Source organism: Pan troglodytes, chromosome 16 (genome assembly GCF_028858775.2).
Source record: "Pan troglodytes isolate AG18354 chromosome 16, NHGRI_mPanTro3-v2.0_pri, whole genome shotgun sequence".
NCBI lineage: Eukaryota > Metazoa > Chordata > Mammalia > Primates > Hominidae > Pan > Pan troglodytes.
Window position 1 is genome coordinate 71263679 of NC_072414.2, and position 19245 is coordinate 71282923.

Genomic DNA, 19245 nt, shown 5'->3' on the forward strand with positions numbered 1-19245 from the left:
TGCATATACATGTATCTAGACGAAAATGCTGGTTACCTCTGGGGAACTGATTAGTGGGGGAAGGACACTGCAGGGTAGGGGAGGAGGGGGCACTCACTTTCTATTTTTTTTGGAAAGCATTTTAGTTTTTTTTTTGTGTGTGTAGAGACTTTTTTTTTTTTTTTTTTTTTTTGGTAAGTCTCAATATGTTGCCTAGGCTGGTTTTGAACTCCTGGCCTCAAGCGGTCCTCCTACCTTGGCCTCCCAAAGCGCTAGGATTACAAGCATGAGCCACTTACTTTCTAAATACAATGCCTTATGCTTTCAATCATATGCAGCAACTATTAACTACTTTGTAAAAAGGAAACGAAGATTGTCCGCGAACGACTCCACAGGAGGCCCTGGGAATAGGTAGCGGGTGGGCTAAAACATGGATTTGGAATGAAATCCAACGGCCGTGGAACCAGCCCTGATCATCAAATTATTCCCAGTTTTGAGGATCGCACTGCACCCTCCTCTATCCCTCTCTTTCCTACACCTTGGACAGACAGCCTGAGATTCCAGGGCGTGTGTGAAGGAAAGCCGAGGAGGGCAGGGCCGCAGAAAGAACAAAGGGGACACGAGTTCAAATTCCTGCCACGGTCTGAGACCTGCAACGTCAGACTTTGGGAGCGTCCCCTCACTTCTCCGGACCCCAGGAGTGGCCGCGCCTGCTCCGCGCTCACCCTCGGGGAGTCTAGGAGCCCCCTGCTAAGTTGCCGAGCGAGTCGGAGCCCCAAGAGCTAGGGTCGAGGGGGTGGGGCAGCAGGCGCCTCTGCCGAGGCTGCAGGTAGGCACTTCCCCACCCCCGCGGCCCCCTCCTTCCTCCTTCCTCGCAGCTCGCACACCCACACAACCCTCGCCCGTCGCGGCTGGAGAGCTGCTCTCGGCGCCAGCGGGCAGCAGCGCGTCGTCAGCCAGCACAGCCGGCCGAAGACCAAGCCGGAGGGCTGGGGCTGCGCAGAGACCTGCACACCCGCAGCGCGGAACCGGGGGCGATTCCTATCTTTCTTTCATGCTTCTTTCTTTTTCTTAAAACCAAACCAAACTAAACCAAACCCAAAACTCCCCTGCTCCCACCGCAACTTGGAGGAGCGGTGGACCGATTTGAAGGAACTGACGCAGAGGTTTTATTCACGAACCTTGAAGAAGTTCTGGGCAAGTGACTCAACAGGACCCGCGGGGCCCGGGGTAGCCCCAGCTCCCGGCGCTGGTTCAGTCTGGCAGTGCCCTCTGGCAGCCAACCCGCAGCTGCAGGTAGGGGTGCTGGACGCCCCCTGATTTTGTTTTGGGAATAATAATGACACTACCTATAGCCTGGACCCAGGTGGCCTCGCTCGGCGATTGTCCCCACCAGGTAAGCGCACCCCCAGGGGTCTGCATTGGTCACCCGGGTGGGGACCTCGAGCTCCCGAGAAGTCGGTCCATGCTGTTTAGCCACAGGCAGGAGTGGGGAACTGGTAGGAGAGAGCTTGCTTTTATCACAGGAAATTGTGGGAGACGGGAATGGAAGGCGGATTTAACATTTTTTATTTTTGCATTGACGCGTGGGGATGAGATGCGTAGGGGCCTGGATTCTTGTAGGAAATGGTTGCGGAGCGGGGCTGGGTGATAGGTGTCTGGATTTTTGCAGGGACTGAAGGGGAAGAAAGGTCGTCAGTTTTTGCAGAAACCTGTGAGGAACTGGCGGTGAGAGGTTGTGATCCTGAAAATGTGCACGAAATTGTAAAAAGTAGGCACCTAAGCATTTCTGAGAAATGATGGGAGAAGCACTTACCGCCCTGGTTTCACCTGACCCCCATGCTCGGCCTTCTGGAAGATGCCCACAGACACTGGCAATAATGGACGCTGGCACACTCTGCCGGCGCGGCCGGAGCCCCGGAGTTCAGCACCTCGGACAGAGCCCGAGCCCCGCCGCCCGAGGCGCGCAGTGAGCGTGGAACAGCCCGGCTCCCTAGCCCCCCGCCAACGCTGCTCTCAGTTCAGGGCAGCTCCGTAACACCGCCCCTAGCTCCGCGCCAGAAAGGGCTCTCGAATCGCAAAAGCAAACGTGTTCGATTTCTGATCTGCTTCTAACTGCTTCCCGTGACTGCAGAAGGAAGAGGCGGAGTGTAAAGATATCTCCCAAGCTTCCGCGAAACTACAGCCAAACGGTGTGGCCTCCCCGGGTTTCGGAAGGTGTACCCAAACTTCTTTAAAAATCTAGCATTTATTAAGCGCTTACCATGTGCCAAGGCCCCGTGCTAAGCCAGTGCACCACAAATTTGTGTCCTATGATTATCCCCATTTTACAGGTGAGAAAACTGAAGCAAGAGAGGCCGAGTAACTTGTCCAGGTTTATGGAACTAGCAAATGGTATGGCTGCGCTCTTAAACACTGCCAGATTGCAGTGGTGGGAGGATGTGCTTGAGTGGAATTCCCTGCGTGAAATAGCTCTGAACTTGGGATCAGAGGAACAGAGTTTAAATCAAAGCTGTAGCACTTAAAAACGTGTGCCCTTAGACAAAATTACTAAATGTGTCTGAACCTCAGATTTTAACTATCTGTAAATACTTGGTAATGCTTTCCTTGCAGAAGTGTCAGGGGAGGGTGGCCAAGGAGATCATATGTGTGGAAAGACTGGCAAACTGGGAATTGTGGTTGGGTGTTAGGGGCTGAAAGGAAGGAGCAGGTAATTAGAAGAGAAGGAGAATTGGTGGTGAACACTTCCCTCAGCACACTCCAAAGGGACTGGGCACAGAGCGGGGCTCAGTGGGAGGAATTCTGGATGAGCTTAGTTCAGTGTGTAATAGCCTCTTAGATTTTTTAACAGGACTTTATAGAGAGTGTGGACATATTGCCTATCATTTGATCCTTATAACAATGTTGATAAGTAGGCAGGACTGGGGTTATTCTACTTGTTTGACAAAATGATGCTTGCCCAAAATTACTCAGGTACTTAGTAGCAGAGCTGGGATTAGAATCCAGATCTCCCACCTCTCTAGCTTATAATCCTTCCACATGGACTGGCACATCCTCAGGAGCTTGAATTCTGGGGCAGTTAAGCACTAAAGTGTATTTAGACAAGTACTATAAATATGTGACATTAATGGTTTTTAAACCATTTTGAAACAGCAGTTTCATATGGATTAATCTCATAAATGTTTATTGATTGTATTCTATTTTGTTCCACAAAGAATTTAAAGCAATTTATAAGGCTCCACAAGATGTCAGGTTTGCACGTATTCGAAGTAGTCGAGAAAACAGAGGTGAAACAAGATTAAGGCTATAGCCACAGATAAAAGGAATACAAAGTATGTATATTATAAAGTCCTAGAAACTTGCTCTGGTCTCTAAGTACTAGAAAGTGTATAACCAAGCACTTTCTTGGAGGTCTAGGAACTTTGAAGATGTTTGCAAAAGTCCATAGACTCTTCTCTTTTGTATAATTCCATCCCTTGCCCTCTGTGAGATCTTCACTGTGCCAAACAAGGGATGTTTAACTGGAAATCCAGTGTCAGTGTGACTTGAAGAAGGGGAAATAAAGTGTATGACATTGTATCTGCACTCAGGTAATTAAGTGTTAGTTACATAATTTATAATGGTTCACATGAGCAAACCATACTTTAAAGTTTATATAAAGGTTTACATCCGTTAGCTTATTTAGGCCTTCTAACAACTCTGAAGAGATAAGCAGCTACAAAATGACAGGAAGGACAAAATCCTAGCATCGCGATTTTATATATTATGTATTTTACTTTCATACACAAACCCGCATCCCTATACAGGCCAGTTAAGTAACCTGAATGTGTGAATCGGGCCAATTGTAAGACTACGGAGAATGACAGGGCCTTTTCAAACTGAACAGTGAATAATCCATCTTAAAACATTCAAAGAAAATTTAAAGCACAGTGCCAGCCAAGCAAGACATGACTGTGGGCTACATTGGCTGTCAGACCTTTAATATGTAATCTTGGTCTAAACTACTCAGGCCAAGGATCTGAGAAGGCATGGGAGTGAAAGACCCTGGATTCAGAGAGAGAAAAGTTTCAATCCCTGTATTTAAGTTTCCTGTTTCTAAACATGGAAGATTGAACAAGATGGCTCCTCTCAGCTTAAAAAATATAAGACATCTTTACTTTTGGGGACAATAAAATAATCAAAGGACATCAGGACAAAGATAGCAAACACTTGCATCTACTATTGCCTCCATGAAAGAAGGCATCATTTTAATTTTCTGACACTGGTGATATTTTAATCTTCAGTATTTCCTCTCCAGCCCCTGTGCCATTGGAAGATATAGTGGCCACCATTATAGTGGAAATGAGTCCAACAGAAAACAGACCAGAGAGGTGAAAGTGATGGTGGGGGTGGAGTGGGGGTGAGGGGTTGGCTGGTAGAGACAGGGAGTACAGCAAGGGAGGAACCAGGCAAACTTTGCCCACTTCTCAGTTTACTCTTCTTATGAAAGACATGAAAAAAACCCACTTTATGGTTGCTAATTTTTAAAGACAAAAATATTCTGGCCAGAGCAGCCAAAGTGGATGGGATCTCAACATTCTAGGAATGCTTCAGCTTTTTTCAATCCAGATTGTTTCTTTTCTCTCCAACGAGCTTAGAGATCTTGTAAATCATTTAATATTTCCAGTATTAGGTGTTCTTAATATTTATTCACTGTGATGCACAATAGGAGATAAATTTTCAAATGAAGGTAAATTAGATTTTGGTTGACACTTTCATCGAGTGGACCACTATTCAGTTTTAACTTTCAAACATCTCTCCAGCTTGAGTCTTTCTCTATCTCCCTGCTGTGCTGTTTCTGATCCTCTTCATCTCTCAGGGGCTCCGAGATGACCCCCAAGCCTCCCAATCCATCTCCCACACTGTGGCCAATGATCATGTCACTCTCTTCCTTAAAATTCTTTACTGGTTCCCTATGTCCACACAGCAAACATCAAACTTCAGGACAAGGCTACAAGGAACTTTGAATCTGATCTCTGTAGACCTCCCCTTATTTGCTTGCTCCGTCAGTGCACTTCCCACCACCACCATGCACTAACCATCAAGTTCTTGAAATGTCCATGTTCTGCTACCTTTTGCCTTTGAACTTGTACTTACTCCTAAGTGTAATGACTTCCTCCTTTTGATTCAACAACTTTCCACTCATGTTTTTCAAGTACTAGCTCAATTTTATTCTCTTTGTGAGCCCTTTCCTAATCTGCACCCCGAGTCCCTCCTGGCACTCATGTCTCCTTGTTTTATATTTGTCTTCCATTCTGGGACTTATTAATTACTTTGCACTACAGTTATGTCATGTAGAGGCTAAGAATGTGGACTTTGGGGTTAGACTGCCTGGATCTGAATTCCAGCTCCACAGCATATTGCCTGGGTGATTTGAGGTAAGTGACTTTACCTTCCTGAGACTCAGTTTCATTTTTGATAAAATGGGGATAATAATAGTACCCACCTCATAGTATTACTATAAAGATTAAATGACACAATGCATATAAAGTGTTCAGCACATTGCTTGGCACATGGCAAGCATACCATAAATGTTTATTACTATCATTAAAATATACATCCACCTTCTTTCTAAATTGTAAATACTTAGCAGCCATTCCTGAATTTTATACATCTCTTTATCCTTAACACCTAGCCTGGAGTAGATAATCAATATATGTTTGATCATGAATGAATGAGCAAGTAGATAGTTAATATATGTTTGATCATGAATGAATGAGCAAGTAATGCCAGTGTTTAGTCAAGGTTTACTTGCTTATAAGTAACAGAAGTTAATTCAAGCCACCATAAACAAAAACATGCTGACTTATTGGAAGGTTTCTAAGTCGTTCATGGACTCCAAAGTCAGTTGAAACTTCAGAGGAAGGAGGAAAAGTACTCTCTCCCTGCCTCTCATCTCAGCTTCTCAGTGTGTTTACTTCATTCTTCTTCCTCTGCACGTCACCTTTTCTGCTTCTGTGCACTTGTGGCTAACCCATGAACGCAGCTCTTACATCCAGAGTTCTCTACAAACAGCCCAGCATAACTGGTGTTTCTCAGCCTCAATTTCAAAATCCACCCAAGGTTGAGTCAGCCCTGCACATGGGGCCGGTCAAATAATATAAACCATCAGCCTCACTCTGTGTGCGGGGGAAGGCAGGAATAATATCAGAAAGAAAGAGTCACTGTAGCTTGTGAGAGTCAGAGTCGCTCATTGATCCCTAAATGACCATGGGCAAGCCACTTCTTCACTCTTGGCTTCAGTTCCCTCATCTGTGAAATGGTAGAAAAACCTGAAAGGGCATTTCATGGTTCATGGGAGGCAGTTATCATCAGTCTGGAGCAAAAACATACATATTAACAGTTTGTTGGGCTATAATCCCTGGGGAGTAGGAATGAAGGAAAATGAAAAGTGACGCAAGGGAGGAGGAAGAGCAAATATAGGGGATACGTTATTGAGCTAGCCACAGCTTCATGGCAAATGCACTGATTATTCTGTCATATGGAAATTGTATAATCTATTGCATCTTGGAACAGGAAATTGGGTGAGGAGAGGGAGAAGCATTTATGTAATATCTCTTTCCCATCCTCTATTTTCTATTGGTCAACATCTGTTCTACAAAGGGTTAACTCCCTCATACTTCTTGGTTGAGTAACCTGGAGAAAGTCAGGCCAGGGTCAGTTTCTTCTAGTCAGCAGAAACCAGGTGTGGGGGTTCACCATTTGTAGCAGACAACAGCAGTAGTGACCTGACACTAAGTCTGTGGGAAAGGTTTGAACTTTGTTAAGACCACTCAGGCAAGAAAGCAAGGTGAGTGTGTAACACCAGAGACAGGGAAAGTAGGCATGGTGGCTATGCATATCTGGGATGGTGCATGAATTTAGTCTGTGGTAATTTGTAAGGCTATTGTCAACTGCGACCATGTAAACAGCAGTCTTTTAAGCCCAGTATTCTTTTTTTTTTTGAGTTGGAGTTTTGCTCTTGTTGCCCAGGCTGGACTGCAATGGTACGATCTTGGCTAACTGCAACCTCTGCCTCCTGGGTTCAAGTGATTCTCCTGCCTCAGTCTTCCGAGTAGCTGGGATTGCAAGCGTGTGCCACCACGCCTGGCTAATTTTTGTATTTTTAGTAGAGATGGGGTTTCACCATGTTGGCCAGCTGGTCTCGAACTCCTGACCTCAGGTGATCCACCCGCCTTGGCCTCCCAACGTGCTGGGATTACAGGCGTGAGCCACCGTGCCTGGACAAGCCCCGTATTCTTAAAATGAAAAGTGTACGATTATTGCAGCATGCTAATAGTTAATGTTAGCCTGGCACATTTTATCTGGGCTACAAGAGTGAGGTAAGCACCTGATTCTGTCCTCAGACAAAGCTGTTGCATTTCATCACTTAAGGAACTTCAGATGGGAGGCCCACAGTAAAAAAATGGCTATAGACAACTTGCAAAAGAACTGACCACACAGAATGTTATGCCTATTGGTGGGCTAGATATAAATATTCCAGACCACAGAAAAGAACCTGTATGCCTTATCTGCAACCTGCTGCCTCCTTAGGTGCTGAAGGGGAAGAGTTAAAATGGGGACAAGATCTGAGCATAGGGGAGGAGGAGGCCGCTGATTCCAACTGAAAGGAGAGAAGGATTCTCCTACATACGCCATCTTTCCTCCATTTCTTTCTTCTTCGCCTCCTTTCCTGCCTCTCTTCCTCCCTCTCTTGACTTTGAGCTAGACTAGAGGTACGTGATTTGCACTGCACACAACATAAAAGGTAACCCGATTATCCATCCACCCTCCTTCCCACCTTCTTTTCCTTCTCCTTTTTCTCCTTTCCTCCATCTTTTCCTTTATCCTACTTTCTAATTATCACACAGCTGAGAAGGGAGCAAAGACAGTATTTCTAGCTTGAGGGGTGCAGGGCTCTGTGGAGGGGTCTGACCCAGGTGATTAACGAGACTGATACTCAAAGAAAGTTGCAAAGTATTAAGTAACACAGGGGATGTGGCATCTAGTTTTGTATATGTATGTGTGTGTTTTTGTGTGTGTGTGTGCATGCACGTGTGCAAAAGAAAAAGAGAGAGAATATACAAATATGATGTATGGTATTCCAGAGTATGAAGATACTGCATTTTCTTTATCTATTTCCTTCTTCTTCTTCTTTTTCTTTTTTAAGAGATGGAGTCTCACTGTCTCACCCAGGCTGGAGTGCAGTGGTGTGATCATAGCTCACTGCAGCCTTGAACTCCTGGGCTCAAGTGATCCACCTGCCTCAGCCTCCTCAGAAGCTAGGCCTATATGTGCAAGCCACGACACCCAGCTTTTTTTTTTTTTTTTTTTTTTTTTTTTTTTTTTTTTTTGGTAGAGGCAGAGTCTCACTATGTTGCCTTGGCTGGTCTCAAACTCCTGGTCTCAAGTGGTCCTCCTTGGCTTCCCAAATTGCTGGGATTGCAGTTGTGAGCCATCATGCCCAGCCTATTTTCTTCTTGATGGGTTGTTTCCAGTTTTTGTCTTTAATGAATAGTGCTGCCGATGTCTTTTGGTACCCATATTAGTTTATTCTCTAATATTGCTACACTTGGCCCAGGCCGTGGGTGTTTCTTCCACTAGTCTCACCTGGGTTCTCTAATGCAATTGCAATCCTCTAGGGGCTGGCTGGGGCTGGCTGGGGCTGGCTGGGCTGAGATTGTCTCACTCACATTGTTGCAGTTAGTTGGGGCTACCAGCTAAAACTTCATGTGCCCTTCCTGGTAGGTATTCCAGACTTCTTTACACAGCAGCTGGATTCTAAGACAGCAAACTTGGAAGCTGCAAGAACTACTTAGGCTTTGCCTTGGAAGTCACACAGTTACATTTTATGGCTGAAAGTGAGACACAAGGCTGACTCCTAGTGTACGTACGAGGACGGGAGGACCTCATGGCCATCATTTGCAAACTACCACAGGTATAAACCTAGGCATGGAATTACTGTGTCAGAGTGTGGGCTTTGGTTCAGTCTAGTTCAATTTACTTATACTACCAACAGGTTCCTGTTGCTTCCTGTCTGCACGCCTCTTGGTATTGTCAGTCTGTCTAATTTTAGCCATGCTAAAATGGTATTTTGTTTTGCTTTAATTTGATTTTCCTTGAGTACTAATAAGGCTGGGTATCTTTTTATGTGCTTATTGGTCATTTGTGTATCCTCTTTTGGAGGAAGTGATTTGTAGGAGTTCTTTATATAGTCTGATGATGAGTCACTGTAATTTCACTCAACCCTCCCTCTTTGATCTTGAGTGATTTTCCTCTTGAGTACAAAGGAAGTAACATTTGAACTGAAGTTTGGGGGATGATGAATAATTAAAGAAGAGCAAGGACGCCTTATAGTTAGAAACGTGAACAGTGCCAAGAGGAAAACACATGAAGAATCGTGCATTTGAGAAATGAGATTTGAAGATAGAATGTGAAGAAGACTGGAGTGGCAGGGAATGATTCTAGAGAGGTAGGCTGAGGCCAGGAGAAGAAGGACCCCTTCGATGAAATGGAAAGAAGCATGTTTTCTCCAGACATTCCACTCATTCATCTAGTCTTTGGAAATTCTGCTTCAAATCTCCAGAGTTCAGAGACCGAAAAGCTTATTGATGCATAGGGCTTTAACACAACAATGCTGTGTAGGACCACAGAGGAATAAAAATAATTAAAATTGACAGAAAGAGAGGAGAGAAAGACCATTCACACACACACACACACACACACACACACACACACACACACACAGAGAGAGAGAGAGAGAGAGAGAGATCAGTAGGAGAATTAAGGAGAAAAGAGGAAGGGGATGGAGAGACAGAAACGGAGACTTGTTGTCAATGTATTTAATAAACACACAGTGCCCTTGAATGGTGGTAGTTTTCCTGGAAATCTAGCAGAACACATAAACACAACAACATCAGACTCATGTAGTTATCAGAACAATGCATTTGAGGAAGCAGAAAGATACACACTAGACTCTTAACCATGGTTACTTCTGAAGAGGACAGTGTTTTCAAGGAGGAGTGGGGGATGAATAAAGGAGACCTCTTCCTCTTTATATACTTACATGTAGTTTGGTTTTTGTTTTAAATAACAAGTATCTATTCATGTATTAGTTTTTTCAAAGGGATATATATAGCCATTTCTCAATTTCAACCAAGAAAAGCTTTTGCCTTCCAACTAAATAGAGTAATATAAATAAATAAATAACTGCTCAGGCAAATAGCATAAGAGAAAGAATGATGTGAATCAGATGAGGAGGAAACTCAGGCATTGTGGCAGGTAGGCCACATGAGCCATCTGCTCATTAGGAACCTGGAGGCACAAAAAGCCTGTGTGAAGGTGCTGTGCTGGCAGAGACATGGCCAGTGTGGTACCCGTGGGCTGGCAGGGCATCAAGACTGGGACACCCATCTCTTCTTATTTGTGAAGGGCCTCTCAAGCAACACATACGTTGAAGATTTTGAGTCCGGGAATTAGGGAACTTACAAAAGAATCAAAACAGAACACTCAGGTTTGACAAACCTCAGCTGAGAAAGCTTTGGTCTGAGCTTTATTTCCTAACATTTGTGAACAAAAATGCAATCCTCTTCTCCATTCTCTGCCTCCTATCAGTTCAACCAGAGGGAAGGGAATAGCATGGCTTTATTCTGAATACGGAGAATATGAATTCTGACATCTGCTGGAAAAGTGAAGACTACAACCTGGAAAGGGATAACTAGATTGATTTGGTTTTACAGTTGTTTTCACTGTCCCTCCCTCATCAACCCCCATTACAATAATCATACATATTTATTTTGGGAAAACTGCAAAAAGAAGAACATGGAACCACTCATAATCCTACTGCCCAGAATAAGGATTGACATTTTGGTGTGTTTCCTAATAGTCTTTTTGATGCGCACCAACAACAACACATTAAACAATTATTTATGAGGCCACCTATTCACTACATGTGAATCACTGCCAAATGCTGAAGATACAGCAGTGAAGAAAATAATCGCAAACCTTTTTCTAAGGAATGTGGAGTTCTACATTTGTGGTAAGTGCTGTGCAGTCAACACAATAACATCTTGCATTTAAACAAATATTTACTCTATGCTAGGCTTTATGTTAACTGCTTTTCATGTGGATGTTTTATACACACTCTCTTATGCAGTCTTTACAATGACCCTATGAGGTAGGTTACTACTATCACCCCCCCGCGTCATGACACACTATTACAGATGCAGAAGCTAACTCAGCAATGTTAGATAAGTCGGCCAAGTCAATGTAAGTTGGGATCAGGTTGGGATATGACTGTACCCAGACCCCGTAATAACCATGCTGCACAGATCTGTTATAAAACATATAACATTTGTTCCCTCTTCTTCCTTTGCTAGGTTTGATTGCTACTGTGGCTCAGGTCCTCTAAACTGTAGCCAATATGATGGATGATGACACTGAATTAAGGACTGATGGAAACTCTTTGTTAAAGGCTGTGTGGCTGGGGAGGCTCAGGTTGACCAGGCTGCTCTTGGAAGGGGGAGCTTATATCAATGAAAGCAATGACAAAGGTGAAACAGCTCTCATGGTGGCGTGCATCACCAAACATGTGGACCAGCAAAGCATCAGCAAGTCCAAGATGGTGAAGTACCTGCTGGACAACAGGGCAGACCCCAATATCCAAGATAAGTCTGGCAAGACTGCCCTCATCCATGCCTGTATCAGAAGAGCTGGGGGAGAAGTGGTCTCCTTATTACTGGAGAATGGAGCAGACCCCAGCCTTGAAGATCGCACTGGGGCTTCGGCTCTGGTTTATGCAATAAATGCAGATGACAAGGATGCATTGAAACATCTCCTTGATGCCTGCAAAGCCAAAGGGAAGGAGGTGATTATTATAACAACAGATAAATCGTCTTCAGGCACCAAAACCACCAAACAGTATCTTAATGTCCCTCCTTCACCCAAAGTAGAAGACAGGCATTCACCTCCACTGTGTGCATCTCCCTCTGACATAGAGCTGAAGGCTCTAGGCCTGGACTCTCCACTCACTGAGAAGGAAGATGACTTCTTCAGCCTCCAAGCAGGGCATCCAAGCAGTTGTAACACCTCCAAGGCTGTTAATGAGCCTGGGTCACCCACCAGGAAAGTCAGTAATCTCAAAAGGGCCCGTTTGCCCCAACTGAAGAGGCTCCAGTCTGAACCTTGGGGCCTGATAGCGCCCTCGGTGCTGGCAGCCTCGACGCGTCAGGATGAGACCCATGGTGCCAGCACAGACAACGAGGTCATCAAGAGCATCAGTGATATATCCTTCCCTAAAAGGGGGCCCCTCTCCAGAACCAACAGTATCGATAGCAAAGACCCCACCCTCTTTCACACAGTCACAGAGCAGGTTCTGAAGATTCCAGTCTCTTCAGCATCGGCATCCTGGAAAGCAGCCTATGAGAAAGGTCAGGCTCCCCACCCACGTCTGGCCAGGAGAGGAACTCTCCCTGTTGACCAAGAGAAATGTGGTATGGGTCCATCAGGACCCTCTGCTCTCAAAGAGCCTGCATCCCTCAAATGGCTGGAAAATGACCTCTATGACTTAGATATACAGCCAGGGCCTGACCCTCCCAACTCCATTTCCCTTGAATCCGGCAAAGGACCTTTAGATAGAAAGAAGCTCAACAGCTCTCACTTGTCTCTTTTCCATGGCTCTCGGGAGTCCCTGGACACTGTACCTAGCACATCCCCCAGCTCAGCACGCCGCAGGCCGCCACATCTTCTAGAACGACGAGGTTCTGGAACTCTGCTCCTTGATCGCATTTCTCACACTAGGCCTGGCTTCCTGCCGCCTTTAAATGTGAATCTGAACCCGCCTATTCCGGATATTAGATCTAGCAGCAAACCTTCTTGCCCTCTTGCTAGTGGCTTAAAATCTATGGTTCCTGTTGCTCCAAGTTCACCAAAGAGAGTTGACTTAAGAAGTAAAAAGAAGCTCCTCAGAAGGCATTCTATGCAAATTGAACAAATGAAACAGCTGTCTGATTTTGAAGAAATCATGACCTAGAAGCTTTAGAAAGGCTTAAAATAGTCAATATAGTTTATGGAAGGGACTATGGATGAGACTGCTTCCTGATCATTCCTTAATGTTGAACTGTGGCCACTTCAGAAGATATAAAAGCAGGATGCTGCTTCACTTCTGAGAATAATCCCTGGGTTTTTATAGGCCTACTTGAAAAGAGCTCAGGATAATTGGGTTTTGAAGATAAATTTTTAAAAATTCTGCAAAGGAAGAAAGCCTTTGGAATTCGAAGGTAACACAGCAAGTACAATGATGTAAGCTGGGGACATCAGTAGTTTTCTATCAGACAAACAGAAAAGAATTTAAATCAGGAGGTAGTATTTGGAGTATGTCATTTGTAATAAATCTATAAAGTGCCTACATAGAAAACGAGGCTTTAACATTTGTTAGAATGTACAAAAGCCCCAAACCAACCCCTCAGTGACTAAATCTGGGTATCTGGGTTCTATCTGATGGAGTAGAAGCAGAATTCCCCCACGGAAGAGGCTCTGGCCTGTGGGTCCTGGCTCTGACTCTGTCAGGGCACTGTAAATCATGGTGTGGTTGAACTCGTTCAGTAATCCAGTAATATATTTTGTTCACATACTAATTTGTATGTGCTCTGAGTACCCAAATATCCCATCTATGTGGCCCCTGAATTATGATATGTCATAGTAGCTGATGCCTTAGAGATAAATCTTGCTCCAGAAATGAAACTTTCCCCAGACCCCTCCCCTGACACAGGCTCTTGTGTTGAAATCTTGCGAAAAACAGTCAAGGTTAACTAACTGGGAGTTGAATGTGATACAATTATAGATTAGAAATATCAGAAGCATTTCCAGATTATTCTTAAAAGTTGATGAGATCTTCCCAAACCAGAATGACAACTGAGGATGAGATGTGCATAGATTAAATGGTAAAGTGGGTGGTTCTCAGGTGAGAAGCAGTGAGGACCATTCATTTTGCAGCCTAAAAATTTTAGGGGATGCAAACTGTCATTTCCCCTTCAGTTATGTAAATAATTGAAGAAAAATCTGGTTTCTTCTCTTCCTGAACTATCTAGGTGAGAAGAGATTTGTAGAAATAACCTGCACAACCCTTTTAGGCTGCTTTGAGCAAATCCAAGAAGGAAAGCAGAGACTTAGCACATTTGGTATAATGTAGCCACATCTTAGATGAATATATTTTTGGTTATTTCCATTTATGTTTCCTCTCGTGCTGCTGAGATCTATTTGCTCTATGGTTAAAAAGTTCAATAGTTCCTGAGGACAGCATCATATAGAGGAAAGAGGGCTTTGAGTCTGACATATTTGGGTTTGCATACCAGTCTTATCATTTACCAGCTGCGTGACCTTGAGGAGGCAGCTTAACTTCTCTTAGTCTCTGTTCCCTCATCTGTAAAATAGGATTAGTAGTGCTGCACCTTACAAGGTTGTGGTGAGAATTAAATGACACAATGTATGAAAGTGCTGCCATTGTGCCTGGCACAGGTAGAAGTCACTGGATAAGAAGTAGCTAATTTTAATGTATTTCTTGAGACTGCTGAAGCAATATCTCAAATAATACATACGCTACACAAAATGGAATAAAGTTTCTCTGGAAAAGTTCAAGTATCTCCATGAGATCCCCAGTTATTTTTATAAGTACTGATCTCTAAACTCATGTGTAAAGTAAAAAATTCTGCCATATAAACTCTACATATTATATAATTTTTCTATAACTACCTTTGCTAGAAATTTATCTGAATATTCCAAATGAAAGTGTTAATGATGGTTAAACAAAAAAACTCGGTGTTGTTTGGAGGGCTGTCTGTCCTGTGTGTTGTAGGATGTTTAGCAGCATCTCTGGCCTCCACTCACTAGATGGCAGTTACACCCTCTCCCCAGTTGTGACAACCAAAAATGTCTCTAGACGTGGCCAGATGTCTCCTGGGTGCATCACCTTGGTTGATCTCTACTGCTAGACCTATCGTATATGTCAAGAACAACAAAGCTGTATGGAAATGTGAGTGCTGACTGGACAGCTAGGCCCTCCTGTTAACTTAAGACAATTCAAATTGTGCTTTAGTAAGAGGACTAATCAATACTAGTGTTGGGCCTTCAGGATTCTCGGCAAACACACTCCAACATGTGTGCTAATGGTCTCATACTTTGTAGGAAGGGAAGAAAATAAGGAAAGCACATAAACTAGCAAAAATCTATAGCTCATGAACTTGGTTTAGTGTGGACAACCCTGTTCTTTTCAGAACTATTTAATCATTAATAGTTCTTACCAAGTAGAAGTGATCCCAGGCAAAGAAACAACTTTCCAATGCATTCAAGAGAGAATCATACAGACAACCATCATTCTCAGCAGCTCATTAAATGCAAATACACACACGCAAAGAGAGAGAGAGAACACATTTTACATACTTTTCCAGCTGTTGTTAGTGTCACTTAAAACTGATCTCTGCTGGTAGTATCCAGTTGTGAGTATAGCAAGACACTGCATAGGAGCATTTTTTTTCTAAACCTTTAGCTAAGATTTGGAAACCCAATATTTCCTAAGTAGTGAATGTGGTCTATTTATAGTAATTAGCTTAGGTGACACACCAAACATGATGAGTTGCTCATTCAGGATAGCCGGTCCATTGCACACATGTGTAATATCAGGTACTCTCATGCCACTCATTGCCTGCATCAGTCAGTCATGACCTTTGCATCAGCCTTTCAATAGACAGTCATCAGGCTAGTATCTTATCTCATCACTACTTGACGATGAGTTCGCCGAATTAGACTGTTCTATACCAGTACAACAACCAAAATACTTTCTCATAGATTATGCATAAATACGCAATTTTGTCCATGTCAATGAACCTAACAAGAATGCTTTTTAAAAGTATATTTTAGATTCAAACATGCTTTCTAGATCAGAGGTTAACTTGTCTTTTTGAAATCCTGGAGTCACTTATAAGTTAGCTGCAAACTGTAGTTTCGGTAATTCAACTGCTTAAGCATTTCTGGACTGTTTATCAAAATATATTACAGAATGTGAGACTAAAGTTTAAAGTCTGGACCTTTGGTTTAATTTCTAGACATTCCAAAGCTTTTTTTTTTCTTTTTAAAAAGCCCATTGTCAACTCTCTTAGAACTTCATCAAGCAAATTGTACCTTGCAAATGTAGGTTGTGTCTGACCTTCCTTCTTTTTGTGTGTTGGTGCCTCAGATGTATCATGTGCTGCTTGAACTGATTCTCTACAGTGTTCCTTCCTAGTCTCAAGCTGATGATGTGCTCAAAGATGTATCAAAATCCATGTAATGACACCTTTTAGATGTTTCTAATATGTCAATAAATGATATATTGCAATCCTTCAATAGTATTTTCCACTTTTTCTCAGTGAAATCTCAATTATAAGTATTACCTTTTCCTTAAGATGAATTGACGTGACTGCCTAGTAACATCAACCACACACCCAATATTTTAGGAACACATAATTTACAAAATTAGATTTTAATCACACAAGTATTATGGTATCTTTCCTGGTTAAAAAAAGAGCACAGCCCAATGAATGAGAAGGTGCATTGCCACTCTGAGGGGTGAGTTTCTTTACTTGGCCCCTGCTGCTCAACCCCCCCAGGGCTGCACCTGCCATCTGCTAATGGCAGAGACTTATCGTCAGTGGATATCCCTCCTTGGGCCCTATTTCTAATGTTCATAAGTGTTAATGTAAGCTGATTTCCATGAGCTCTTATTCAAGGGCAGGACAGCGAGTATAAAGTGAATTAGCTCAACAGTCTCTGTGGTCTCTTAAATTCTTGTACTCTGTACTTCAAATTTTATTCAGACTCGCTGATTCTCTGGACTGTTCCAATCCAGAACAGGTACTCTGGAGATTACCCTTAGGTTAGCTCCTAGACTACTGAAATAAACTAAGTTAAGTAAAAAAAGGGACTAGTTTTAGGATGTTTGTTCCCCTACTTCTAACTTTAGGCAAGAGACCCATATTGTTTCTAGATCCTTTGAGGAGAGATTATGAGGCACTGAACAGTCTAATTCAGATTATGCCCAAGATTGAATGCACTCCCTCCTCCAAGGTCAGCCACTTTGACCTTGTCACTCATTCTTTCTCAAGTATCTCCTTGAGATCCCCAGTTATTTTTATAAATATTGATCTCTAAACTCATTTGTAAAGTAAACAGTTCTGTCACATAAGCTCTACATATTATACCATTTCTATAATTACAATTGCTAGAAATTTATCTGAATATTCCAAACAAAAGTATTGATGATCAGACAAAACAAACTTGGAGTTGTCTGTCTAAAGGCTTAGAAGTTTGGGGTTTTTTGAGTGGAACTTGCTCCTTTTCAGAGGAAAACCTTAGAGAGGAGTGGCATATGGTGCATTTTCCTAGGCAGGGCTGTGTTAAGCATGGCAGGAAGGCATCTGAGTCACCTGCCTTGAAGAAACCCTGCTGCTTGGATAATGAACACATCAGCATGGTTATTAATGAGCATGAAGATCAACGGGCTCCCTGAAATGGAATGCTATGAACTGTTGAAGACTTCCACAGAACAGAGCGGGGAGAGGTCCACGATGACTGAGATGACTTTCTTGTCATCTTTGTTAGAAGGAGATGAACCTAGGATCAATTTTACTTTTACTAAGGAAAACTAAAAAAGTTGGGTATTTCTACATCCAAAGGTAATATACAGAGAAATTCATAGCATTCCGTGTCTTCTAGTCTGAGTTACAAAATGGCATGCACATAGTGGGAAGGACAGGATCTGCATCACATAATTTGCCTGGCAATGAATGCTAAAAATAGGGAATGGACCTCAGGAAATCAAAAGAGGAGGCCAGTGTTTTATAGCTATAACAATATCTCATTACTGCAACACAGGAAAATAGTCTGACAATTCTCACCCAGACTTCTAAACTAAAAGCGATTTTGTGGTCCATTCTAGCAGAGATTGTGCAAGGGTACCTTTTGAAATCATAGTACGAAAATCTAGTGGTCCTCAATGAAGGAAAATATAATCCTTATGCATGAGGATTGGAGGAAAGTGGAAGAGAAGGGAAAGAGGTGATTAAAAGATAGGAGAGGTCGAAGTCCTGACAATGTGAACCTATCCAAATATCAGCCTGATGAAATAAGACCACCTGGATTTCCCTTCTAGAGCCATCTGTCTCCTCTGGCAGCATCACAGACACTCCTGGTCTTAGACACAAAGGATGCCTGAAAGTTAAGGGTCTAAGTTAATTTTTCTTACTCTATTACAATTTAATAGCGGTTAATCCTGTTTTTGCTGCAGTAGGCACTATTGGTTGCCTCCCCAGTTTGATTCCTCCTTCTCCTTCCTATCAGATCCTGACTTTGTTCATGTAGCCACCCTCTATCTTTGCAGCCTTTTTGACTCAAGGGAAGCCGATCCCATCCTCAGCTCAAAGAGAAGTCATGATTGTTCCAAATTAGTCATGGCAATTCCATTCTCCTTACCAGTGATTGGTTAAGGGCTCCAGTATAAGCCAGTCAGCACATGGCTTTCCCCTTATCAATGCCTTGGATCCAGAGATGGGTACAGGATCTAAGTCAGGCCAATTGAGGGAGCAAAAGGACATTCATCCCATGACTGAAGGACACCCTTTTACTGGACACGACCAAACAGACACGTTATTTGTTTATTTGCTTGTTTGTTCGGCAGTTTGGTTTGACAATCTTCTTGTAACAATAGGAGAATAGAGTCTAAGGATAAAGAAAAGGAAAGCAGAGCCAAGAGGAGAGCAGAGAAAGGGATCCTGATGATGTAATGCCTGGAGCCCACACCACCTCTGAGCTTCCTGTTATGTGAGATAATATATTCTTGTATCATTTAATATAGCTGTAGTTGGTTTTTAGTTTACTTAAAGCCAAAAGCATCCTTATATCACTCACTGATTTGAAATGCCATCTTTATAATATGATATCATATGCTAAATTCTTTATTTTAAAATTATTGAACTCACCCATCCCACTCTGTTTCATTCTGTGACATTCCATTGATGTATTTTTCTTTCTGTACCAGCATCACAGCACATCATTTAAATTATTGTAGGGTTTCAATTTGCTTTCACAAATTGTGGGTCAAGTCCATTCTCAATTCTCTTCACTGGACAAATTATTTCTTAAAATCATTTTATTAAGTATTAAAATTGTACTGGGATTATGATTGGGATTCTATGATATCATTTAGTTATTTGGTACTAA

General features: G+C 42.9%; 1 protein-coding gene across 1 annotated transcript; it reads left to right on the forward strand.

Moving 5' to 3' along the window:
• Positions 1–667: 667 nt before the first annotated feature.
• ANKRD34C (ankyrin repeat domain 34C) lies at positions 668–16373 on the forward strand. Its single transcript, XM_003314811.4, has 2 exons — positions 668–1375; positions 11376–16373. The coding sequence occupies exon 2, from the start codon at positions 11420–11422 to the stop codon at positions 13025–13027; it is 1608 nt and encodes a 535-aa protein (XP_003314859.1). The 5' UTR covers positions 668–1375; positions 11376–11419; the 3' UTR covers positions 13028–16373.
• The last annotated feature ends 2872 nt before the right edge of the window (positions 16374–19245 follow it).

Excerpts from the sequence above, each read along its gene's own strand:
- ANKRD34C (XM_003314811.4), top strand. The coding sequence starts at position 11,420 with ATGATGGATGATGACACTGAATTAAGGACTGATGGAAACTCTTTGTTA.